The following is a 26,796-nucleotide window of genomic DNA, read 5'->3' on the forward strand; positions in this document are numbered from 1 at the left end:
TGGTGGTGGGGTCCTCCTCCCCCACTGTCTTACGACAGCCTATCAGGTCTCATCTGGATAGCCTGCATCCCATAACAATTCTCACCTCGAGACATTCAGACTCTGTTCAGTGAGGTACAAGATCAGCTGATTTCTGCCTTTCTCATTGTCGCACAGAAGAACCACAGTGGCGTTCATTTGCACCTTCCCTAGGAACCATTCACCTGCAGCTCAATCTTGTTGCTCTAGCACGGTGGTTCTCAGGGTTCCCAACGCTCAACCCTGTAATACAGTGCCTCATGTTGTGGTGACCCCTCCCCTGCCCAACCATAAAATTACTTTTCTTGCTACTTCATAACGGTAATTTTGCTACTGTTATGAATCACAGTGTAAATATATTACATGCAGGATATCTGATGCGCTAGCCCTGTGGAGGTCGCGACTTTCATGTTGAGAACCGCTTGCTGCTCTACAGTGCACTTGCCTGGCTTCACTGGCTCCTGCAGTGGTTAGCCAGTTTAACTGGTATCTTTAACTGGTATCCATTTTTATAACCTCATGAGAATAGAAAGTTATCTTTTTCTGAAAGTTATTCTCAGTTTATGGAAGAGCTCATTTTCATGTGAAAAAATGCTAGAATATGGAAAAATATGGTAAGCTACCCAAATTATTTTTGAAGATGGACTATTTCTGATGCCAAAAATCAATAAGTTATGTCTAAAAATTGAGAACGATAGACCAATTTTATTCCCAAATAAAAATAAAAGTATTGCTCATGGTTTTAAACCAATGCAGTTTTAAAAAAGATTTATTTATTTATTTATTATTTATGCAGTACTCTGCCTGCATCTATACCTACAGTCCACAAGAGGGCACCAGATCTCATTATAGATGGTTGTGAGCCACCATGTGGTTGCTGGGAATTGAACCCAGGACCTCTGGAAGAGCAGTCAGTGCTCTTAACCTCTGAGCCGTCTCTCCAGCTCTTGGTGCAGTTTTATACCTGCCTCCCTTACCATGGCCACTTTCCATGGAATATAGTCAGTTTTCTGGACGCTTGCCTCCAAAATGTGATGCGTGATTCCCCAGCACAGGCTGAAAGTGTACATGGAACCAGCGTACTAAGGAGGTCAGAAGCTGACGTCACAAAGTGTTCATCCTCCCATGTCTCCAAGTCTGCAAGCTGTCTTTGCATCAACAATAATTGTCCCAGAAGTCACTGCAGCATCACCGGTTTCTGGCTACAGCCCTCTGAGCTCTTCTGTGTCTAGCCAACCTAGAATCTGAGCAGTTACATTAAGAACAAGCCCTTTGAACGGTTTTATCAATGGAATCCTTAGACTGCTTGAGAACCAGAATGTGCACTGCCACAGGCATTATCAGGGAACCATCATCCTGAACGAAGAACTTTGGCCAGAGCACCAGCCTTAAATATAATCCACATTAGCCAATGGCTCTGCATTTTCAGGTGCTCTGTCAGTATCTTCTATCTATCTATCTATCATCTATCATCTATCTATCATCTATCTATCTATCTATCATCTATCTATCTATCATCTATCTATCTATCTATCTATCATCTATCTATCATCTATCTATCTATCTATCTATCTATCTATCATCTATGACCTCTAACATATCTATCTATCATGTATCTGTGTCTATCATCACCTATCTATTATCTATCATCTATATTATCTCTCTTTATCTATATATATCCATCCATCCATCTACCCATCAACCCATCACTCTATCTATCAATCATTTTGTGGTACTGGAGACTAAGTCTTAGGCCTCACCCATGCTAGGCAAGTGCTACATCTGAGCTGTGGATCTTGAAAAGATAGATAATATCTGTGAGATATTTTTCAAAGAACTTGGGCCAAGCATGGCTGGGGAGAGTCTTAAATTATTCCTGTTTCCAATCTCTCCCCTCCTCTCCTGTCTTCTCTTCCCTTTTCTCTTTTCCCTCCTCCTCCCGCTCTTGATAAGTTCTCATGTATCTCAGGCAAGCCTCAAGCCTGCCTTGTATTGAAGGATGACCTTGAACTCCTGACTTTTCTTATGCTTCTACTTCCCAAGTGCTGGGGTTACAGATATGTCATAACCATGCCTGGCTGACACAGTGCTGGGGGCAGGACCCAGGTCTTCATACATGCCAGGCAAGCACTGCACCAAGTCTTCCATTTCCTCAGCCCCATGTCATGAAACCTCCATGTTATGGAAGCGGACGCCTAGAAACTGCTTTAGCTAAGAAGCATCAATCCCTCACTGATTTGAATGCAGAGAAGGAAGGGAGGACACTTGTTCAGGAGGCAGAGAATTAGCAGGAATTGGAGGCCATAAGAAAGGGCGATGGGGCCAATATGAGCAAAACACAGTGATATACATGTAAGAGCGTGTAATACAGAAAACCATTATCTCCTACACTTATTAAAATCACTTTTACAAGTATGGAGAAGGCTGTGGAGATGGCTCAGAGGGTCAGAGAGCAAGCTGTGTAAATATGATCCCAGCACAGCACAGCACAACACAAGGAGCTGAGTACAGCACACAAGTCTGCAGACTCTTGGGGTATGGGGTCTGGGTGGGAGGGTCACTGGGCTTATTAGCTGAGGGCAGGGGTCGGGGGAGAGGACACACACAGATGAGCTCCAGATTGAATGAGACCTGTCTTAAAGGGCTAGGCAGAGAGTGATAGAAGAAGATACCCGACATCTTCCTCTGGACTACATGCAAGTGCACACACACACACATACAAATGCACACATACAGAGAGGGAAAGGGAGAGAGCTGCATACACGTATGTGTGCACACATATACACACAGAGATATTTGCACACACATGTATACACACAGAGAGAGAGATACACACACATACAGAGGAGAGGGAAAGGGAGAGAAAGACCTGTACACATGTGTACACACACAAACACACACACACACACACACACACACACACACACACACACAGATCTTTAAAAACTCAGAGAAAAATGTCAATTATTACTGTCCACAGGGCTGGTGGGAATTTTCAGTGTTCCATAAAGGTCTCTTCTGCTTCTGTGGTCTCAGTGTGTGGCTTCCAACTCCAGGGCACAGCAAGTCTTTCGATAAATTACAAGTGTCATGGCAACGTTACTGGGTCAGTTGAAGATTACAAAGCAAGAGAGCCCACCATCACCACCAAATCAGTTTGTTTCAGAGGAGGCTTCTACCTGGAAACTTCACTCTTGGCCACAGGCACTTGGAAGCTGCTTTTGCTACAAAGCATTGACACCTCATTTGAGCCCACAAGGTAATAGGCAGGCAGGACGAAACCCTGATATCTCTGCCTTTACCTTGTGTTTTTCTCCTTTATTTCAGAACAGACTCCTGCTCACTTCTATCTGCCTAACTTACGCCATCCTCTTCCATAGGGCAAGACAGAAGAGAAGATACTGTCCTAAACCGACTGTCACTTTGGATTCCAGGAAGAGTAGAACCTCAGGGAATTGGCACCCCCACCACCCACCCCTGAGAGTAAGGCTACAACCTGGGAACAGGAGATGTCATCATGTGGGAACCAAACTGGTACCTTCAGGTGATAAAAGCAATTATAGATGAGCAATTCATCAGACCACCTCACAGGACCAAAGTTGCAGTAACAACAGGTGGTTAATTACGGATGCATCTTGACCCCTGCTCCAATTTTTCCTCTAGTTAAGCCTAACACTCTTGTCAGCACACTGAAAATGAACATGTGTGTGTGTGTGTGTGTATCTGGTTCTCTTTCCAGTGCCTATTTCTTGAATCTCCCCTCTCAGCTTTTCAGCACTAGTCTTCTCTTTAATTGATATGCTGGAATGGGTGGCCAAGTCTAGCCAGTTGGGGCAGCTTGGAACCAAAGCTTTTGCTCTAAGGCTGGTTAAAAGAGTGGATGATAGAAGAGATAGTCCAGAAGTTAAGAGCGTTTGCTGCTCTGTGAGGGGGGGACTGGAGCTTGGTACCTAGCACCCATGTTGCTCAGTTCACCACTGCACATAACTCTAGCCCCAGGGGAATCTGACGCCCTCTTCTGGTATCTGTGGGTATCTGCACTCACTTGCACATACCCACACATAGACACATAAATAAAAGTAAAATAAATCTTTTGTTGTTTTAAAAGAGGAGAGGAAAGGTAGACAAGAAAAAAAGTCTCTTTATAACTATCTCCCTCTCAATCACTATTTCAGACATACAAATATTAATATGCTAGTTTTCTTGGAGACAAATGCAAGATCCAAAATACCCAGATACCAGATAAGGAATTAGAAAGTTGTATTAAGGAGCCAGATTTTAAACACTATACAAGAAAATCTCCAAACTGCTTGTAACTCGTTTTCAAGTGTTGGCCTCTGGCTGCTGCTGCCCTCTCAGTAAGCGATAGAGAATGCACAGGCGGTGTGAAGGTAACTGCGCATTGGGAGATGGGCCGGCACAGGGGTGTTACAGTGGCCACAGGGCTCAAAGGGGGACTGACAGCAGGTAGTGCAGTTAGCTGCTATTCCCATGTTAAACATGCTGAGTTCCAAGCTACCCAGAGCCTGCTGACTCAGGCTGAATCAAATGACCCTAAGGTAAGCATTTCCTAATCTACCTTCACACCCCAGACCCGTGTCATCCCCAGGAGAGAGCAAGTTCTAACAACTGAGCCTTCATCTCACACCTGCAGAAGCTTTAACTAGAACACTATTCAATATGACAAGAGAGCTGGGCAAATCGGTTTGATACAGAACAGACCCTTAAAATCAATAGTCCCCCTGTATATCAACAATAACAATTACAAGATGTAATGGGAAAAAAAATCCATTTACCATGTACAAGATATATAACGTGGAGGACAAACTTGGCTGAAAGATAAAAATAATCAAATAAAAGGAGAGTCAGTAAGAAGCTGCTCAGTGGACATACGGCTCTCTAAATGGGGTCTAGGGAGTACTGCTTCCAAGTCACAGAGCACACCTTCCACAATGCAGATCCCCGGGCCGCAGCCCAACTTACATGATGATGAGGGATGGAAGAACAGTTTCAAGAAGTATATTTTGGGTGGCATGTGACTGTACCCCCTATAGTCACTACAGTGGGATGGCCGAGACTGAAAAGGTGTGAGTCAGAAGCTAGCCTGAGCTCCATAGCAGTCAGAAGCTAGCCTGAGCTACTTAGCTGTCACAAGCTAGCATGGGCTCCATAGCAATGCTTTGTCCAAACAAAACTGGAAGAAGGAAAAAACCCACCAAGAAAGGGGGGGCATGTCTTGACAAATAACATACCCTGTTGTGCGATGCCAACATACAGGCGAGCTAAGCTACCCCAACTTTCCTCACTCAGGTTTTCATAAAACCCCTCAAAGGGAGCTGCCCTCACACATGTTCAGTATAAAAACATAAAGTGTATCATAAACTTCAGCACTAAAAATAATGTTGCCCTACACAGAAACCCACAAATCAACCGAACAGAAAACACAGCCCCGAGACAAAGTCCTCTACTCAGCTGCAGAAGTCAAATGCTTTGTGTCCGTTTAGAGCATCACCAGAGAACCGCTGCGCTTCTGCCCATCAAACTGGGAGAGATTGTTTTGACCGGTCTGAAGCCACAGGGCATAGAAGTAATTTACGTGTGCGGTGGGGAGGTTACGAGTACATCACAGAGGGAGGATCCGCGGCAGAATGGCCGATCGAGGCCTCGCAACTCTGAGCTGTGAGATCACAGATAAAAAGGCACGAGAAGACATCTATAAGGGTTTTCAGTTTCACCTAAGGGAAGGAGGGTACCGATCCTGACCTAGGTTGTTTTCTCAAATGGGCCACTTGTAGCAGGTACCAGAGTGAGGGGGGGGGGGGAGTATGTATTTAAAATTTTCTAAAATAAAGAAGACCCACAAGCCTATGGTAAAGTTTAAAAGAGGGTTTCTCGGTAGAGCTGCTGCTGACATCTTGTGCTGGCTAACTCCTTGTTGCGGGAGAACTGTCCTGCGAATTGTAAGGTTTTTAGCTGCACCCCACCGCTGCCGGTTGGATCCTCAAAGCGGTCCCCTCCAACTGCAACAACAGAAATACTTACTGATACTGCTAAATGTTCCTGGGGCAGGAAAGGCAAAAATTACCTGTAGCTGAAAACAGTTGGTTTTTTGTTTTTGTTTTTAATCAAAGAAGAATACAACAATCATTCAATATATGTGCTGGGAAAATAAATTCTAAAATTGGAAAGATAACTGTTCGGTCAGGGCCTGATGTATCATGGAAATAAAAGCTATTCTTGGAATAAGGTCATTGTCAAATTGATGGGATTTATAACCACCATGGGCAAGCCTACAAGGAACTTTCTAGATGAGGGATGAGAAGACCCACCTGTCAGTGTGCAACATGATTCTATAGGATGGAGTCCCAGACTAAGAGGAAGAAATGAGGCTGCGCATGGGCACTGGGCTCCCTCAGCTTGGTGCACAGGCATCCATCTTGTTCCCGTTTCTCACTGGCTACAATGCGACCAGCTGCCCTTAGCGCCTGCCTCCTGTCTTCCCCGCCTTCCCTGCCATGAAGGACGGCATTTGTGAACTGAAGCCAAATAAACTTCATGCCTTAATCTGCTTCTTATCAGGCATTGGATAACAGCAAAGAGAAAAGCAGTTAATGTAAGAGAATAAAAACAAACAAACAAAATAAAAAACCCGAAACTATAACACGGCTAGGAAACGCCGTGCACGCTTAGCTAGGGGCTGGCTGGGGAGGTGTTTCCTTTTTATCTTTTCTCTCTTTGACATTTATTCCTTTTATTTTTATGTGCACGGGGGTTTTGCCTACAGGTAAGTATATGCGTCCTGTGAACACAGTGCTCATGGAGGTCAACAGATGTCAGTGGAGAGTGTCAGAGCCCTCGGAACTGGAGTTTCAGATAGTCATCAGCCACCACGGGTTCTGGGATTCAAACCCGGGTTCTGTGCAAGAGCAGCAAGTGCTCTTAACCACTGTGCCATCTCTCCAGCCCGCTAGAAAGTATTTGTCTTAAATTTAAAATGTAGGAAGAAGTCACAATTGAATACTGATAGCTTTGACCACATGGACTAAACTTTTGGAAAAATGAAAAATTAAGCGATAATGTGTGAGAATTCTTCTAAACAGCACAAGAAAGGGTGAGGGTCTTTATATATAATGACACTGTGACAAGGATACACACACTGCATCAGAGAAATGGGACAGAAGATACAAACAAATATTAATGGGAAAGAAATGTCAGGAGTTTCTGCTGAATTCAGCAAAGTCCCCCAGGAAGTAAAGATCTTCTAAAAATAGCTACTTAATGCAAGGAAGAGTGTAGGTAAACGGGGTGACCTATACCTGATGACAAGGCATCAGGCCTCAGTATAGCTTTGGAAAACAAGGGGCTTAAGAAATCTGCCCTCTAACACAAATTTATAGTAAGGCTGAATCTGGCCACTACCGAAAAGATATGTCCAGGTTCCTATTTCCTGTGAATTCGACTATTTGAAAACAGGGCCTTTGCAGAGGCTGCTGTTGACAATCATCTTGAAGCCATCACGGACTCACGGTGTGTGGCTGGCATCCTTGTGAAGAGAGTGGGCTGCGCATGGGCACTCATTTCCCTCAGCTTTGCGCACGGGCGGACAAAGACACGTAGAGAACAGCCACAGACCGCGGTGACGGGTTGCCACATGCCAGGAAGGCCAGAAGCTGACAGAGGCCAGACACACTGTTTCCTGAATCCTTAGAGGAAGCATCAGCCTTTGAAGGGCCAGCAATTTAATTTTTGGATTTCTGGCTTCCAGAACTGGGAGGAAAATAAGGCCCTGCTGTTGGAAGCCACCGTGTTCGTGGCAATTCACTGAGGTCTCTAGAAACTAACATAACAGAAATGACAAGAGGTAGGAATAGAAGTTTATATATACATGTATGCACACCTGCATCGGGAAAAACTTGAAGCAATAAAAATACAGGGGTTATGGGGTTGACAAGATGGCTCAGTGGGTGAAGGTGTTTTCTGTCAAATCTGATGACCCAAGTTCGATCCTAGTGGAAGGAAAGAGGGAACTTCTGCAAACTGTCTCCGCATCCCCCCACACAATAAATAAGCAAACATGTAATATGTATGTTTTAAAAACTATAAGGATTAAGTTATAAGGAATCCATAGTCTATCATACAACCATTAAGATATGTCTTGACGAATGAATCATCTAAAGATTCTTATAGTGTACAGACAGAAAATTCAGGACATAAGAATATGTGTACAATGTGATTCCCAAGGGTAACTGCATATAATATACACGTTTACTGCTCTTATGAACAACGTGGGGGAAAATTCCAAATTGGGCACAACACATGACATCAACAAAACACTAAAATATGCATGCCTCTTCTCCTACATACTCAGGAGGGCAAGGCAGAAGATGTCTAGGGCTCAGAGGATGTTCAAGGCCAGCCTGACAGCATAGCCAGATTTAGTATCAAAACAGCCTCCTGACTAAAAAGAGCTTATTGTGAGAAATATATAGACGTTATTGACAAAAAGCACTCATGAGTCAAAGGTGAGCTCCATGGACATGGCAACGCATTTAATAGCACAGTGTTCATCTCTTAAAATTATCTAGGGACACTAGGGGCAGGTGAATTCTACGCTCTCCCTCCTCCCTCCCTCTCTTTCTATCTGCCAATGCTATTCTTTAGTATAGGAGAGAGCTTCTCCCACAAACAAAACCAAAGTAAATTAATACTGTTGTGTTTACTAACATTGTTGTAGCAAGAGACAGAAATAAAGACATAGGGAAATGGAGCTGTTAGCAAAAACAGTGAGGCCAAAGAACGAGCTAAGGTATTAGAGAGGTTAATAAGCATTCATATACCAGGTTAGGTAAAGCACAGAAGTGCAAACTTCTTGGAGTCATACAAAAAAAAAAAAAAAAAAAAAAAAAAAAAAAAAAAAGAAAGAAAGAAAAAGAAAATGGAAATATAATAAATGTATAATAGCAACAACCCCCCACTAAAATATCTGGGCCAATATACAGTAAGAATGGACGTGAGATGACCCCACAGAAGGTGAGGCTCAGAAAAGTCAATGAAGAGAAAAACCTCAGGGAGATTAATTTGGAATTTGGAATTGACGTTACTTCTCTCATTGATCCGGAGTACCTGTTTTAAGAGAAGCCTTCACAGGAAATTTCCAACTAAGCCACTTTAAAAATATTTTTAAACCTACTCAATAATCTTGAAAGCTAGTTCTATTAGGAGATTCACAGCTAAGCCCCTCAGTGTCCTCACCTGTCATTTTAATTAGCGTCTCATCACTAAGGAAGCTTCCTTTTATACACTGTTGTTACCGGTATTCCGTTTATTCCTTATTCCTCTTTAGCTGGGCTCACTTCCTCTAGGGAAAGGCAAACCTCTGTGCCGTGGCGTTATAGCCATTTAAAAGAAACACCACTAAAGCCTTCTAATTTACACATCACACCACATACATATTCTATACTCATTTATCTAAGTGTGTGTGTGTGTGTGTGTGTGTGTGTGTGTGTGTGTGTGTGTGTGCGCGCGTGCGTGTAGGTGTGTGCGTGCGTGCGTGCCAGAGTGTGCATATAGAGGTCAGAGGACAACTTTTGGGGGTTGGTTCTCTCAGATCATCAGGATTGCTGACCATTGGCCACTAAGCCATTTCCCCAGCCCATAAATTATACTTTTATGTTGATAAAAGATAAGTTTTTTTTCTTGTTTGTTGTCTTTCATCTGCCAAGTAAAAACTGCACATATTTTCTTTTTCTTGATGTTTTAATATGTGTATACGCTGAGGAGAGGCTAAGTGAAGTTACTTCACATACTGCTGTTTCTGGTGAGAACACTTAAATCCATCTTGCAGCAATTTCAATGTCTGTTATATCATAGTCAACGCAAGTCACCATGATGAACAGTAAACACCTTAAACTTAGTCTTCCGAGACAGCAGACAGGGTGCCTTGCATTCTAGCTGTCCAACTTTGGGTGATTTTTTTTTTTTTTATCATCATGGGACATTCCAACTCATTTATTTTTGAAAAGTAGATTAATGAATCTACCTCAAATATTCGCATGTGTATTGCACTCACACACTCACACATACCTAGCTCAGTGTTTGGCACATACTAAGAGCTTAATTAAGTATGAGTGACAAACTTCTAATTCTTCCTCCATACAAAGTCTGCCTGCACAGTTAGCTCTCATTTGAGTCAAACTCATGTCACCATAAGCACACGGTGGCCCCACGGCTGTCTGCTGAGCGGCATCTTCTTAGAGGAGGGGTTGTTCCCCTCCCCCACACGTCTACACAGCCCCCAGTATAATCTACTCCTGATTCATTACCCATGATGAGAGAACAGAGGAGCAGAGGGAAGAACAGCATTTACTGACACATGCTCAGTATACTGTGGCAGCAAGATTATATTTCATTATGTCTTCAATGTAATAAAATCAGTATTTGAGAGGTGTTAAATTAGCAAAGAAAGGCAAAATGACAGGCACAAATCAGACTAAGTCGGCAAAGGGCCTGCAGTAAGCCACAGATCACAGTCTACATTCACTTTATTCCCACAAAATACTTAGATGCTTTCAGGGTTCTGGTTTCTAATCTTATAGTCCAGCTATGGGTTGATAGGGAAGAAAGGTGTACACACTGGAATGGGCCGTCTCATGCATTTAAAACTACAGGTATATAGACACATTTTCCATCACAGTAGCAGTAACATCCCTTGCTCTATATTACTATTTAAAAAACCGATTTTGATAGATGACGATCTCTGTGTATGTACGTGTGTGTGTGTGTGTGTGTGTGTATGTGTGGTGTGGTGTGTGTGTGTGTGTGTGTGTGTATGTGTGGTGTGGTGTGTGTGTGTGTGTGTATGTGTGGTGTGGTGTGTGTGTGTGTGTGTGTGTGTGTGTGTATGTGTGGTGTGGTGTGTGTGTGTGTGTGTATGTGTATGTGTGGTGTGGTGTGTGTGTGTGTGTGTGTGTGTGTGTGTATGTGTGGTGTGGTGTGTGTGTGTGTGTGTGTATGTGTATGTGTGGTGTGGTGTGGTGTGTGTGTGTGTGTGTGTATGTGTGGTGTGGTGTGGTGTGTGTGTGTGTGTGTGTGTGTATGTGTGGTGTGGTGTGTGTGTGTGTGTGTGTGTGTGTGTATTATACCTGCATACACTAGTAAGCATCGCTTTTCTTCAAAGTTGAGATCATTTCACTTTAAATGTGGCATATTTGTACAGTGCAGCATTTCTCAGTTTTAAAGAGGTGGAAGTTCGCTCACATGCTGTAGTGTGAGTAAATTGCGCTAAGGAAATTACACTAAGTGCTGCAGACCATCCAGGAACAGACAAGCTGGGTGAGACATGCACACTTTACAATCCTGGTGCTAGGGAGGGTGGGGGAGGGGGATTCTGAGTTCCAGAAGAGAAGGGAGAAAGGGAGAGAGGGAGAGAGGGAGAGAGGGAGGAGGGGGAAGAGGGAGAAGGAGGGAGCGAGGGAGGGGGCAGGAGGGGATAAGTTGTTAAATGAATATAGAGTTTCAACTTTGCAAAACAAAGGAGTTCTGGAAACAGGATACATAATGATGGAACTATTCCTCACATCATTGAGTTGTACATTTAAAAATGACTATGATGCTAAACTAAGCTTTATGTGTGTTATGCTACAATTAAAAGTTAAGTAAGTAGGGCTGGTGAGATGGTTCATCAGATTGGGTGCTTAATGCCAAGCTAATGACCTGAGTTTTTTCTTTTTTCTTTCTTTTCTTTTTTGTTTTTTTGTTTGTTTTTTTGAGCCTTGGCTGTCCTAGACTTGCTTTGTAGACAAGGCTGGCCTTGACCTCACAGAGATACGCCTGCCTCTGCCTCCCGAGTGCTGGGATTGAAGGTGTGCATCACCACGCCCGGCAGCTAATGACCTGAGTTTTTGAACATTTTTTTTCCAGTTACTTTTGTGACAACCGTTCACTCAACGTGCATACACTCCTATCAGTATCTCAAAGACAGTGGAGCACGGCACTGTAGCGACCTACTTGATTTATCTAACAGCAGAGAAAAAAAAAGCCTGGATGAGTGAAATCTACAGATGTGTGACTGGTGTCAATGAAGAGAGAGGCACACAGCCACTCTAGGGACAGGAGTGTCAGGAGTGAAGAGGCCCTGGCTCAGGAGTTGACTTGGGGAGAGTCCCTATGACAGTTCCATGACCAAAGCAGCTTGGAGAAGAAAGGGCTCACTTCCTCTTACAGCTCTCAGGCCTGAGGGGAATCACGGCAGGAACTCAAGACAGGGTCCTGGAGGCAGGAACTAGAGCAGGATCCACGGAGGAATGCTGCTTACTCGCTTGTTCCCCATGGCTTGCCCCTCCCACATCAATCATTAATGAAGACAGTATGACAATACGCTGGAGACTCCTCCTCCATAGACCAATCTTATGAAGCACTTTCTCAATCGAGAGCCCCTCTTCGATGCTAGCAGCTAGAGCTTAGCTTGTGCCAAGCTGACAAGGGACCCATTGTTAGTTTTATACCAACTTTCTCTCATTTTAAAGATGAATCTGTCTTTTTAAAAAAATTATTGAAGGGGCCAGAGAGATGGCTCAGAGGTTAAGAGCACTGATTGCTCTTCCTGAGGTCCTGAGTTCGATTCCAAGCAACCACATGGTGGCTCACAACCATCTACAATGTGATCTGATGCCCCCCTCAGATGTTCATACAAGCAGAGCACTGTATAATAATAATAAATAAATAAATAAATCTTTTTTTAAAAAGAAAAATTAATTGAAGCAATTTTCTTATTTCTCTCAATTTTTTTCTTCTCTCATATGTCTCGACCACACTTTGCCCTCCCTCCACTCCTCCCAGACCCCACACCTCTCTTCTCCCTCAAATCCACTCCTCTTCTGTTTCCTGTCAGAAAGAAAAAAAAAAAAAAAAAAAAAAAAAAAAAGCAAGCTCCCCGCCAAGGATATCAACCAAATACAGCATAACAAGATGCGATAAGACTAGGCACTAACCATCATTTCAGGGCAGGGCGAGGCAACCCAGTAGGAGGAAGAGGGTCCCAAGAGTAGGCAAAACAATCAGAGACACTTCTACTTTTACTATTATGAGTCCCAAAAAAAACCCACCAAGCTAACAACCATAACATATACGCAGAGGTCCTAGCACAGACTCATGCAGGCTCCAAGATTGCTACTTTATGTCTGTGAGCACCTATGAGCCCTGTTTAGTTGATTCTGTGGGCCATGTTCTTCTGGTATCCTCAACACCTCTGGCTCATATAATTCTTTCTCACCTAAGCAAACTGGCACTTTGACACTATGGGGTAAGCGAGCCTTTGTTGCTATGGCAACCTGATGGCAGAAAATGGCCCTGGCTCTAACACCATAGGTTTGTCAGGGTCTCCCTGATTAAGAAGATAGGTTTCACCAACAAAAATTTCTACCCCAAGTTTACCCTTCTGACAAGATGTGCAGGGAGAAAGATGGAACAGAGATTGAGGGAATGTCCAACCAATGCCTAGCTCAACCTGAGACCCACCCCATAGGAGAGAGCCAACCCCTGACACTATTAATGATATTCTGCTCTGCTTGCACACAGCAGCCTAGCATAGCTTTCCTCTAAGAGGTTCCACCCAGCAGCATATCAAAACAAATGCTGAGACTCACAGGCAAACACTGGGCAAAGCATAGGGAATCTTGTGGAAAAATGAGGGAATGCATAGAAGGACCTCGAGGTAACAGGAGCTCCACAAGATGACCAACAGAGCCAACTAACCATGGCCCAGAAGGGCTTTGTAGAGACTGAAGCACCAACCAAAGACCATGCATAGACTGGACCTAGGCCGCCTACACAGATGCAGCCAATGGGTGGCTCGGGCTTCATGTGAGTCTTCTAGTAAGGGGAGCAGGGGCTGTCTCTGATAGGGACTCTGTTGCTTGCTTTTTGATTGCCTCACGCCTGCCCAGCAGGGCTGCCTTGCCAGACCACAAGGGAAGAGGATGTGCTTAGTCCTGATGTGACTTGATGACCTGGGGGGTGGGTTAATAGTGGGGGCTCCCCTTCTCTGAGGAATAGCCGAGGGGGAGGGGGAAGAGGAGGGATGGTGGCGCCAGGAAGAGAGGAGGGAGCAGACTACAAAAAGGATGTATAGTGAATAAATTAATTAATTAAAAGAAAAAAAGAGGATGGACTTCATTGGCTTTTGTGTGTTCTTTTTTGGCCACTGGCCCATAGGCACACTTTGTGATGCCCTGAGGGAATACTCAGTTGTCCGCCTTGGCAACCAAACTTGATGGAATCACACCTTTTAAATGTGTGGTATCTGTATACAGCCCCTCCCATCTGATTTAACTGTTTGAGGGTGAAGCTTAGTTGTTCTCCTCAGATGATTTTTACCATGCAGCCAGGCAAGGAACCTGGGCCCCCTTAAGGTTCCCTGCAGAGTCTCATGTGGGTGGCGCTGTCCATGGTAGCAGTGCTTTAAGAATTTCATCAGCCGGGCTGGAGAGATGGCTCAGAGGTTAAGAGCGCTGCCTGATCTTCCAGAGGTTCTGAGTTCAATTCCCAGTAGCCACATGATGGCTCATAACCATCTATAAAGACATATGGTGCCATCTTCTGGCGGGTAGGTAAAAAAAAAAAAAGAACTTTCTGGACCACTCAACAGAAGGATGCTGCACCCTAGACAACACAAGAAGGCAAGGCACAAACCAACTAAATCTAAACCGCACAAGGCTGATAAAATTTAATTAAAAAAAAAACCCAGCCCATAACAGGCCTGACAGTAGATATCATTAGATCTAGGGCCAAGTATTTACTGAGCCAACTATTGAACTCTTCGCTTATAAGGTTTCTAAGCCATCCTAGAAATGAAGAAGCAGAAGCATGGTTCTGTCTAGTAAAACTTTATACTATTTCTCTGGCCTCTGCCATTAGATAGTCAAATGCCCTAAGATAAAGCTACATAGAGAAGATGATTTAATTGGGAGGAGATGGGGGAACAAGCAAGCCTGGGCTGAAGCTGAAGTGAGCCTTCAGATACAGGCTGGGAGTCATGCTAAAACAGCCTGGGTCAACAGTATGTCAAGACCTCATGTAATGCAGCCATGGTCTGAAAGTGTAAAGACTCCTCCCACTTCTGTGGTGATTGTACTTGTGCCAAGACTCCAAGAGACAAAGCGGGTGACTTCCAAAGGCTTTGTCTAGCTTTTAGACACCCCGCTGGGAAGCCATCACCATCTAGAACAATTCTTTTTAATTTTCTACGTGGAAAAAAATGACTTAAAATCTGTGTTATTAACAATAAGGAGGTACTAGAGAGAGAAGGAGTTATCCTGATGGACAGGGGGACAGCTTGGTCAGTACAGTGTTCGCCACGTAAGCCGAAACCTGAGTTCAGACCCTCTGCATGTAGTGTAAAAGCCAGGCAAGCATATCCGTAACTCCAGGATGCAAAGAGCAGAGGCGGGAGGATCCTCTCAGTTTGCTGTCTAGCCAGATTAATCTAAGGGTGAACTTTGGGTTTGGTGAGAAACCCTGTCTCAAAAACCAAAATGAAGAACAGTTGAAGAAGACACCTGACATTGACCTCTGGGCTGCACGTGCTCACATGCACACACATGCTTGCATGCATGCATGTACAATCATACATCCTCCATCCTCCTACAAACAGCTATTGTGATCCAGGGACTGTACTACAGGGGTCACTATAACTAGTAAGAAGTCACTTTTCTTTTCTATTCTTTTGGTTTTGTCGAGACAGGGTTTCTCTATGTAGCCTTGGCTGTCCTAGACTTGCTCAGACTGGCCTTGAACTCATAGTGATCTGCTGGCCTCTGCCTCCCAAGTGCTGGGATTAAAGGAGTGTGCCACCATGCCCAGCACGACCCCTTCTATTTTTACACACTGTCTTAAATACCTCTCAACTCAAAGTCCCTCCTACTCTTTAATACCTCTTTAATCTGCTTTCTTTCTTTCTTTCTTTCTTTCTTTCTTTTTGTTTTGCTTTTGTTTTTGTTTTTCTGAGACAGGGTTTCTCTGTATAGCCTTGGCTGTCCTGGACTTGCTTTGTAGACCAGGCTGCCCTCGAACTCACAGCGATCCACCTGCCTCTGCCTCCCAAGTGCTGGGATTAGAGGCATATGCCACCACACCCGCCTGAAGTCACATTTCTGAACTCTGTTTATGGCTCTGCAAGCAGACTCTGACATTGTTAAGTGGTCTGATCTTTTAAAAAAAAATCACCATTTGTCCCTTTTAGAACACAACGATCTGCCCTGCAATTCAGTTAATGGAGAAATTTTCTCTTTAGTTCTACAAGCCTAGATATACAATCAAAATTACAGTATGAAATGGCAAACCACTCCTCTCCATGTAAATCAATTTTTATGCCCCATATGAGTTGAAATTAAAAGGGAGAAATACCAATCAAAATGTCACAGGGAAGATAATCGTCTTTTTAAAGACCAATTGCATTAGCTGCTAAAGTTACAAGGCTATAAATATGATCCTTGAAGACGCTGTGCTGTCGCTGACAACAATGGTAAAATGTTAGACTTTTGAAATGGAGGGCTTGTGGGAACACAGTGTCATAAAAGAAGAGAAACGGTTTCCCCTAACTTAACATCCTGCTACTGCTGTGTCTTCATCATTCTGGGTAAATCACTTAGTCTTGGGGAAAGTAGGGTTAGATGTTTTTAAGATAAACTTCTGCCAGGAACTCTAAGAGAGCTACAGCAACAGATGGAGTCACGTCTTAATAAACAAATACTTCTGAGTTCATTTAAAACTAGTACTTCTACTTACATTGTTTTACTACGTCATCATCGTTTTCCTTGTTTATTTCATGTATGTTTTTGCTCATGTGCACACAGAGGTCTGAAGAGGATGTCAGAACCCAAACTGGAATTACAGATGGTTGTGAGCCACCATGTGAGTGCTGGGAATCAAATCCAGGTCCCCTGAAGAACAGCAGGTACTCTAAACCACCATGTCATCTCTCCAGCCCTAGTCTCACCACAGGTCTAATTCACTCATGAACTGTCAGAAGGAAAGCAGTGTGAAAGGCTCACATGGCCTAGTACTCGTCCAGAGAGTGTAACATCCATTTTAGCTATAGAAAGCCAATTTTAACTTATATTTTAAAACTTCCAGTTAAGGCCATTTAAAATGTTCCTTTGTCAGCTAAGCCATCACACATGTGAAAACCAAGGATAGATCTAATTAAGATGTTTAATTTTGTCGTGTGCCTGTAATCTCAGCATATGGGAAGAGGATTTGGAATTTTGGGTTATCTTCTGGTATTAATATATAAAGCAGTCAAGGGAAACAGAGGAGGAGTGGATCTGGGGAAAAGGGAAGTGGGGGGGGGTGAGTTTGAACACACACACACACATACACACACACACTCAAAGCCAGCCTGGGCTACATGAGACTGAAAAACATACAAGATGCTTTTCTTTAAATACTATTTAATGAGGGGCTGTAGAGACAGCTCTGTCTCCCGCATCTGATGAAAAGCAGGCTATCTTCCTAAGCTCTGTTTGGAGACATTTAGGTTCACAGTCGGTTGATTGCCATGATCATTTATTAGGAACAATTCAGGGTGAGATGATGCCATCTTAACCACAGGCCAATTTCCTCCATGGCATAGTTAAGCATCATTACCTTTTAGGCATTGTCTACATGGCTTTCTGTGTTTTTAAAAGGCAGTTCTTTAAGCCTCTTTCTTAGTCCAGAGGCAGAGTCTAGAGCACTGTCTGCAGAGACAGACAACTCCAGAGCCTTGAATAAAGTCTGAATATTTTACAGATTTTTTTTTTTTTTTAAAGCATGTTACACGCAGCCTCTGATTTTAACAGAAGGAAAATTCATGACAGCAGCTTTGGCTGCTCCTATTCTGCCAGGCAAGGTCTGTGGAGAAGTAATCGCTGGTCTTTAAGGAAAATTGGAATCTGTTCCTAGGTTACAGTGGGGGGAAAGGGTACCCAGCCTCAGTTTTGAGACCCCCCCCAAGACTCTTTCATTTATATGCTTATTTATATTAAACAATACTTTTAGCTGTGGCACTGGGAGTCGAACCCACAGCCCTCCAACAGCAGATAAGCTTCTACCACTGGGATAAGGTCCCAGCCGTTTCCCATTTGCTGCATTAAGAAGTGTGAGGAGACATTCACAGGTAAGGGGTGACTTTGAGAAGAAAATGTAGGTGACGGCATACAGTAGGAGACTTGGATACAGACCTGTTTACTTATAGCATTGGTCATTTGCTTGCTGCAAACCAGAATGCAGATGTTAGGGCATGCCGGCAAGGACAGAAAACACTTCTGGGGATGTAATTTGTAGTCAGTCTCCAGGATGCTCACATTCTTTAGGTACCAGGGAGCCTCATGAAGGGCGCTAACCTCAGAGACCACTGGCTGGCAACAGTGAGGTCTCTGCAACCTAGAACTGCAGTGCCTCCCCTCCCACCATCAGGCTATGTCCCATGCAGAAAATGGCTGCTGTTGGCTTACATCTGCTTACAGTGGTGCGTAGTGTCTGAGTGCCGCAGGTCGGTAGATGTTCATCTATGTATGTGACGCTATGGGCGTACGGGGTGGAGGGTGACTGGACATGTCTTCTGTCTCCGGACTGATTACCACCAAGTGAGATGTAGGCGCTGCGGGGAAACACAATGCCCCTCATCAAAGGAAAACCAGGACTCACATGGTCATCCAGCACAGAGCCATTGCTAAGCTATATGTACCTCTAATCAGTGTTTCTCAAAGGGCTCTGGAGACGAATCTCACAGGCAGGACTTTGCATCTGAACCAGGACACACCCATCCACTGCAATGACTACAGACACAGATGAACCAAACCGTAGTAAAGATTTAAACCCAGAGGACCTGTTTCCCCAGTGCTCAAACCAGTTCTGCCCATTCCCTTGTGACCTGGCCATTATTATACACGGAGGAAACAAAAACTTTGACAGAGGACCATGCACAGACAACTTTATGGTTCTGTTTCAGAAGGAAAATGGCACTCCTCATCTGTAAATTGATTTTAAGACTCAAGACAAGCAATTTGAAATACACTATGTTGTATGAAAACACTAACAAAATTTTTTTAAAAAGCTAAATAGACATGTTACTGCATTTCAGAGGCTTTGGCTTGGTGTGGAAACTGTATGAAGCAATTACTAGTGTCATTTAAGCATATGCCCATCACCTTGTGGGCAGTCACTGGAAAACTGCCCTTCTATACTTTTAATACCTTCAAGGCACAAATACCTTAGGGTTATTTTTACCTAACTAATGTATCCCGACATATGCAACAATTGCTGACTAACTGACTGCAGGGTACTCCCTCCCAGAGACCAGGAACGCCCAGCATCCTCAGTTCTCCCCCACAGAGAGGTTCTTAGGTCTCTGGGCTGGGTGAGGGGCATTCATTCAAGAAATGTGAAACAATATAATTAAAAGTGTCCTTTCTTTACCATCAAAATAACGGTTTTAACCAAAGCAAGTTAGTTTAAAAATGGAAGCCATCCAGTAGAGGCTAAATGAAATTCCACTTTACTAAAAATGATAGGAGGCGGTATTTTAAGTGGATTCAGTAAATCCTATAGGCGGTGTGGAGCAAGGGAGGGAGCGCAGTGTCTAGACTCTGACGCATCAGAGAAAGAAACTGGACAGGAAGGGCTTTAAAACAAAGCCTTCAGCCTTCAACTGTTCTGTGAGGACCCCAGTGGCCATTTTCCTCAGGGCCGACTTTAGAGAGGAAAGGAACAGTCAGACAAAGCCACGATCCTTCCTCCCTTTCTCCAACTCTTTCCTCCTTGGCTTTAAAACTTAGCAAGTGCAGAAACCAACACTGAGAGCAAATGCTCTACAACGCACAGAATCATGCTTCCTTGTGAGCACCAACCCAAACAGGACGCCAAACAACTTGAAGTGGCACTTATGCTTGTGACTGGCAGAGAGAGAAACGCAAAAAGCCAACTATTCTTAGAGTAGAAACGAACTCCAGCATAAACGCAAGTCCTTTTCCATAAACCAGGGTTCCGGAGTTAAGTCAAAGCTCCCAGCAGTATGATGTAGATTTCTTTTTCCTCTTAATTAAAGGATAATTGCTGTCAAATGTATGTCTATCAGAAATGAGTACTGGGAATTCAGAATTGCACTACCTAATATGGTAGCCACTTTCCCTATGCGGCATTTTAAATTAATTAAAGTTAAATAAAATTTAAAAATCTGTTCCGCAGTTGTGCTGGCCCCATTTCAACAGCCACATGTGGCTTGTGGTTATCATATAAGACGGATTTGTAGAATATTCCCATTGATGTACAAAGTTATATTTGGCAGTACTGAGCTACAAAAGGCTATATAGAGATGTTAAAAGGGGAACTGGTCATTCTTATTTGGTAGAAGTCCCCCATACTCTGTCTGCCTAACCTACTATATAGCTGGCTTAACCCAGAACAACATGAAATGGGCTGAGTGGGACAGCAAATACCAAAAACTTATCCTCTCCTATCATTGTCCTGTCTGAAATCTCTTTGTGTTAAGCATTTCCACTTTGGGCTGGGGAGAGGCTCAGCCTATAAAGCGCTTGACATGCAAACACTAGGACCGGAGTTTGGACCCTCTGGTACCCACGTTAAAACTTAAGCATGGTGTTGGGTACCTATAACCCCAGCCTTTGGTAGAGAAGGGAGGTAGGCTGACCTCTTGAAACTCATTGGCTGAGACAGCCTGACTGAATCAAGGAGTTTCAACTTAAGTGAGAGACCCTATCTCAAAACAAAACAAAACAAAACAAAAAAACAAGACAAAACAAAACAAAAAATGTGGCGAGAGATTAAGGAAAGGCATTCAATGCTGATCTCAGGCCTCCACACAAGCATGCATGTATATACCACACTCATAACCATAATCACCCGGGCCTGGCAAGAACCTCATTACTACTGAGTCCTGAGTCTGATACTACAGGCTCTTTGAGGAAGAGCCAGGTAATGCCTTGTCTTCTCAGTGTTGTTTTTCTTAATTGGCCACTGAAATGATCCCAAAGGGCCAGATTACAGTGACACCAATGACTAAGACTGCAGGGGCTGGCTACCCTTCCCTCCCAGACTGCTTGCTCATCTGGCCATGGACTACAGAGGCGCTGGCCACAGGGAAACCAAGATAAAGTGCCTCGCCCTCAACAGTCGAAAGCAGCACACCTGAACACAGGAGTCCTGCAACTCGACTGCGTGCAAGAGCAGCTGTAACAAAGGGTAATAGAAAGTATTGGTGTGCTCATGAGAAACGGTGGGCCTCTAAAGCACGCTACTCCCTCACAAAGCATTTGACAAGACTCACGGGTTAGGCAATTGCTACCAAGATATTATAACGCAAAGTTAAGTAAGTCAAACGGATTTCATAACTGCAGATGATAGTAAGCGTGGGGTTTTCAAATAGTCTATGTTTGCTCAATGTCATAACATCTGTCAAATACTGTTAATGCTAGCAGAACTCTTTACCCTTTTATTACTATGTCTGCTTTGTTTGCTTCCAACTTGGGAGGCTTGCAAAACATTTGAGTAATTTGTACCCCAAGGACAAACCATAAAAATTCCCATGTTTATGCCATGGAGATTAAATCCACACTTTTAGTTCATTAAGAGATGACAGCTGCCAGGTGGTGGTGGTATGCGCCTTTAATTCTAGTACTCAGAGGCAGAAGCAGGTGTATCTTGTGAGTTCAAGGCCAGCCTGGTCTATATTGTAAGTTCCAGAACAGCAGGAATTATACAATACAGAGCAATACAGAGATATTGTCTCAGGGGATGGGGAGGGAGGGAGAGGGAGGGAGGGAGGAGAGAGAGAGAGAGAGAGAGAGAGAGAGAGAGAGAGAGAGAGAGAGAGAGAGAGAGAGAGAGAGAGAAAGAGAGAGAGAGATACGGTTAACGATGAGAGAGAACACAGTTTTCTCCAGGACACATGTAAGAAAAAGTTAGGTATCAGATACAATAAAGCTGAGACGGTGAAGTAATTCACTTTGCATCTATTACATGTATGCCCCTAACGGTTTACTCTCAACACAGGGAACTTTACGTGGGTCAGCTTATTAACTGCTACCGTGGACTTTATACATCCATAGTCCCCGAACGAACCTTTTTATTAACTGCAGCCAGAATAGAGTTACAGTCATGCATTGTTAAAATCTGTCTTCGAGTCAAGCAGAGAATTGCAAGAAGCAGAAATTAATATTGCCCTTTAGGCTGCGTTACTGTAATAGACCTAAGAACTGCTTTATTCTGTCCTGCTTTAAAATACATCACTGTTTTTCGGTTCCCTAACAAGACCATGCATGTAGGAGGTCAGCCTGGGATCCCCCAGGGAGATCCGCTGGCTTCCATCCCACCTGGGCTGTGTTCTCACACTGACGATCCCAAACCTTGCTCAGCCTTGAAAGCCCTGGCCGGAATAACCATGGCCCAAAGACCAGCAAAGTACTTAGGGTAAAATAAAGTGCCATGGGGGTAGGGGGGGATGAACGGGGGCTAATGAACATGAATTTAAACTGGGAACCCGCCCCCCGCCCCATTCTTTCTTTGATTCATTTAAGGAGAGGGAAAACCACTCAGTGAAAGCTTGCTTCATAACCCAAGGCTGACGACTTTTAAAAATTATTACGACCGTGGATAACCAGAACACCTAGTGCACCGCGACTGCCCCCTTCCCCCTTCCCCCGCCCCCCCAGCCCATGCTCGTCCCGAAATCCCCGGCTCTTCCCAGGAACGCGCGGCCAGCAGAGTGGGCGCGGGGCGGCGGGTAGGGCACCGCAAGTTAGCGCTGGGGGCCGGCCGGCTGGGCTCTGCGGCTCCTCTCGGGACCCCACCCGGGAGCGGCCCCGGCGGTGGGACACCTGTCACCGGGCCGGGCGGGGGCCGCAGGCGGCACTGCGGCGGCGGGGAGCGGGTCGGGTGCGCCTTGGAGCCGCACCACCCGCCTAGGGCTCGGGAGCACGCGCCCAGGGGCTGGGGAGGCACGGCCGCCGCCCGGGTGGGGTCCCCGAGCCGAGCCGGCCTAGCATCCAGGCCAAGGAGCGAAGGAGGGCGCCGCGCCTACCTGCTCCAGGCGGCGGCTTGCGGGCCGTGACCTGCGGCGGCAGCGGCGGCGGCAGCGGCGGCAGTCGCGGCGGGGAGGGCGCTTCCTTCAGGAAGGGGTGGGATCTGCCCGCCCGCCCCCACCCGCCGCAGCGCGGCCGGTCTCCCACTTACTCCGGGGTCCCCGCTGCGGGGCCTCGGGTGGACGGCGGAGCTCCGCGATCCAGTCTTGTGCCTTGCTCCTGTCCCCCAGTCCCTCGTAGTCACCCGGGGCTGCGGCTGCTGGCGGACGGTCCAACCTCTTCCTTCCAAAGCCAAGGTGGACGCGTTTGCCTAGTGCTCCTCATCCAACAAAAGGCAGGACAGAATCCGGGATCCTCCGCCTGCTGGTTATTTATTCCTGACCTGTTCTAACCTTGCTGACTTCCTTATGTCCACACATCTAGGGCTTTACACTCCGCCGCTAAAATTCATTTTCAGGCCCACTAGCCTAGTGTAGTTCTCTGCCACCCGCTGCCCTCCCGTGGTTTTCTTTCATCTTACTGAACAGACATAGGGCCAGCTTCTGACTCCGATAATGGACCAAGAACTTAAAGGCTACCCTCCTACGGCCAACTTGTTTATGTCCCTTGTGTCCTGGTCGAGTCGTCATAAAACACTATTCATCAGCATTTTAGTAGCATCTCCCATCCCAGTCCACAACTTCCGCAGTCACTGTTAATGACCCCCAGTGACATTTCAATCTTAGTTTCACGATTAACTTACTTCACTGGGCTGCTATGTATGGTAGGGTCCCCTGCACCAACCTACCACACTATCTGTTTAAAACTGTTGCCTCTTAAAGCACAAGTTTCTAAGATCCCTCCTCAATTCAACCAGCTCAAAATCTCCACCACTGGCTTCTAAAATTCTATGTTCCCTACAGCGCATGCGTTGATTTCTGGCCGCTGTTTTGTTCCGACCACTGGACTGCGATTCTCAAGGACTTGTACATGGCTTTCTACTTACCATATATTAAGGCACGGGGCTACTGTTTGTTCACTTAAGACAGCAAACCAAAAGTTAGTTTTGGAATAGGATTTCCCCGGGGAGCATATGCGGAACGGTGTGGGACTTTTTCTGAAGACAGATAACTGTGTTTCTCCAGATGGCTTGTGATTCCCCCAAAGTTAAAAATTGCTTGAGGCCCACCACGAACCCTATGTCTAATGATCACACCTCCTACCCCTTGTTTCCTTCCCGTGATGCCCAGGCTGGTGTGGTGACACCAGAGGGCCTTCTGTGGGAGGCTGTTAAAATTGCATTTGGACCGTGAGAGTTAATCGGGTGTGCATGGGGCGAAAAATCATTGATCCATGCTGCTGCTAGGGGTTGTGAACATGCTGCCGCTGGAGGTTGGGTTTGGGGGTGGGAGGAGTTACTAAAATGCTGATGGATACATTTTTATGACTACCTGACCAAGACATGAGAAGAAATGAACAAGCCGGCCCCGGAAGAGAGTGTTTTCAGATCCCTGAGATTTTCTGCGGCTTCAGCCTCCCAAGCGCTGAGGTTTCTGGGCTGAGTGTGCCAATCACCTCTTTCTAAATTGATTGGAAGCGTCCTCTAGCTAGATCCCTTCTTTTAAAAATTATTTCTTTTTAATGATGTGTCCGTTAGAATGCCTGTGTTTGGGTAAGTGCACACCGAGTGCAGGAGCCTTTGCAGCTCAGGGGCATCCAGCAAACCCCCACGGACCGCAGTTACAGATGTTTGTATACTAACTACCTGATATGGGTGCTGAGGGTGCAACTTGGGTCCTCTCCTAGAGCAGTGAGTGCTCTTAACGGCTGAACCTTCTCTTCAGCTCCTCCAATGTATTCGTTTGTGTGTTCACATACATGCGCGTGCATAGGGGTGTGTGTGTGTGTGTGTGTGTGTGTGTGTGTGTGTGTGTGTGTGTGTACATGCGTGTGATAGTGCTGGGGAGTGAACCCAGGGCCCAGCACTTGCTAGGCAGACACTCTACCACTGAGCTGTATCCACAGCCTCCTAATTAGTTTAGACCTTCTAGCGTTCTAGATCCATCCAAAGAACTGGTCGTTCCTCTTGTGTATCAGAATCACCTGTGGAATTTAAACCGCAGGCCCATCTTAAGCTCCCTTGAGTTAGAGCCTAGGTGGGTGGGGGGAGGGGAGGGGCTAAAGTAAGGATTCTAAGCTGCACTTGGTAAAAGAGTGAGTTTATTGGGCTTACAGAGCATGGGTAAGGAGCTACTTACAGGAGCAAGAATGACTCAAAGACAGTTGAGTTGCATCACACACACACACCCCTTGCAAATATTCACGAAAATTAACCAGACACAAAGTCTATATGAGTTAATGAATCCATATAGAATTAGAATAGCCATTCAGAATGGAAGCCCTATAGCTTCACATTAAATTTTGCACCTTCAGTGTTGAATACGTTTTATGGATTTATCTACCACCAAGGTGTGAATGTGGATAATAGAGTTGAGTTATGAAAGGATATAAAGCCGATTGTAGTTCTAATTCTGTCATGGAGCCTTTGGTGCTGGTACTGAGCACTTTTCAGTCTCCTTGCTGCTGACCTGTGGCTCAGCTGGAGCTTTCTCTTTCTCTTTGGCTTAATAAATTCTTGTTCTGTTTACTCTTCTCTGTTCCTCATTGTCATAGGCCAGGAGACAGGAAGTATGCAGAGAAGAAAATCTGTCCCAATTCCCTGTTAAAGACTGGATTCCCCCTTCCCAGCCACTGTGATTGCTTGTATAACTGTTCAGCATGGCGGCGCATGCCTTTAATCCCAGCACTCAGGAGGCAGAGGCAGGCGGATCGCTGTGAGTTCGAGGCCAGCGGGGTCTACAAAGGGAGTCCAGGACTGCCAAGGCTACACAGAGAAACCCTGTTGAGAAAACAAACAAACAAACAAACAAACAAACAAACTGTTCGGGGTGGAGCTTGTGAATCTAGTTACAGCTTTCTCAGACTTGTATGTTTTGTTTAATTTCTGGCACATGACCTTCCCTCTCCCTCCAGGTCATCACTACCCACCAAGCGCACTAGGTTTTGGCAGGCCACAGATTGCAGTCCACTCATCTCAGCTTCCCCCGTATCTGGGATCACAAGCACATGCCATAAGCGCCTGCTGCCGTGCCTGGATGGGATATGTGTATTTGCGTGTTTGTGAGGTTTTTTTTTTTTAAGACTGTTTTATCTTATATGTATGAGTGTTTTACCTGTGTGCATGCATTTACATCACATGCATACCTGCATGTATGTACACCACATACATGCTTGGTGACCAAGGAAGTCAGAAGAGGATGTTGGATCCCCCTGGGTTCACTTGACTGAACCATTATGTGAGTGTTAGGAACCAAATCGCTGTCCTGTGCAGAAGCAGCCAGTGCTCTTAACCACTGAGTCATCTCTTCAGCCCCATGGCATTTTGATAAAGAACCAGGTATGGTTTTGACATGGCTGTGAGAGTCACAGCCTTTTTTGGGGGGGGGGAATAAGGTCTCCAGTCTATGAAAGTTGCTTTCTCAATTCTCTGTACAAGAGTTGACAAAGCCTGCTCCACAGTTACTTTTCATTTCATTTAGAGCCCCGCCCACTTCTGCTTTAGAAACCAACTTGAGTTTTTGAAGCTAGCAGGCTCAGTGCCCACGGTCAGCAGCACTCCATCACTGCCACCTTCATCTCCGAAATGTCCATACAGATCAACCCA

General features: G+C 45.1%; 1 protein-coding gene across 4 annotated transcripts in view; it reads right to left on the reverse strand.

Annotated features, from left to right (window-relative positions):
* Tmem150c (transmembrane protein 150C) overlaps positions 1-23,855 on the reverse strand; it is a 79,982-nt gene extending 56,127 nt beyond the window's left edge. Inside the window, exon 1 of one of the 4 annotated variants that reach the window (XM_051170639.1) lies at positions 23,836-23,855. Coding sequence is in view for 1 of the 4 variants with exons in the window: in XM_051170635.1 (XP_051026592.1) it covers positions 23,338-23,417 (80 nt within the window). In the remaining 3 variants the exon portion in view is untranslated. Of the gene's footprint in view, positions 1-23,092; positions 23,180-23,244; positions 23,574-23,835 lie in introns of those variants that run through there. The other 3 variants (XM_051170635.1, XM_051170637.1, XM_051170636.1) reach the window with 3 other exon arrangements.
* Between the last annotated feature and the right edge of the window lie 2,941 nt (positions 23,856-26,796).

Source organism: Acomys russatus, chromosome 28 (genome assembly GCF_903995435.1).
Source record: "Acomys russatus chromosome 28, mAcoRus1.1, whole genome shotgun sequence".
NCBI classification, from domain to species: domain Eukaryota; kingdom Metazoa; phylum Chordata; class Mammalia; order Rodentia; family Muridae; genus Acomys; species Acomys russatus.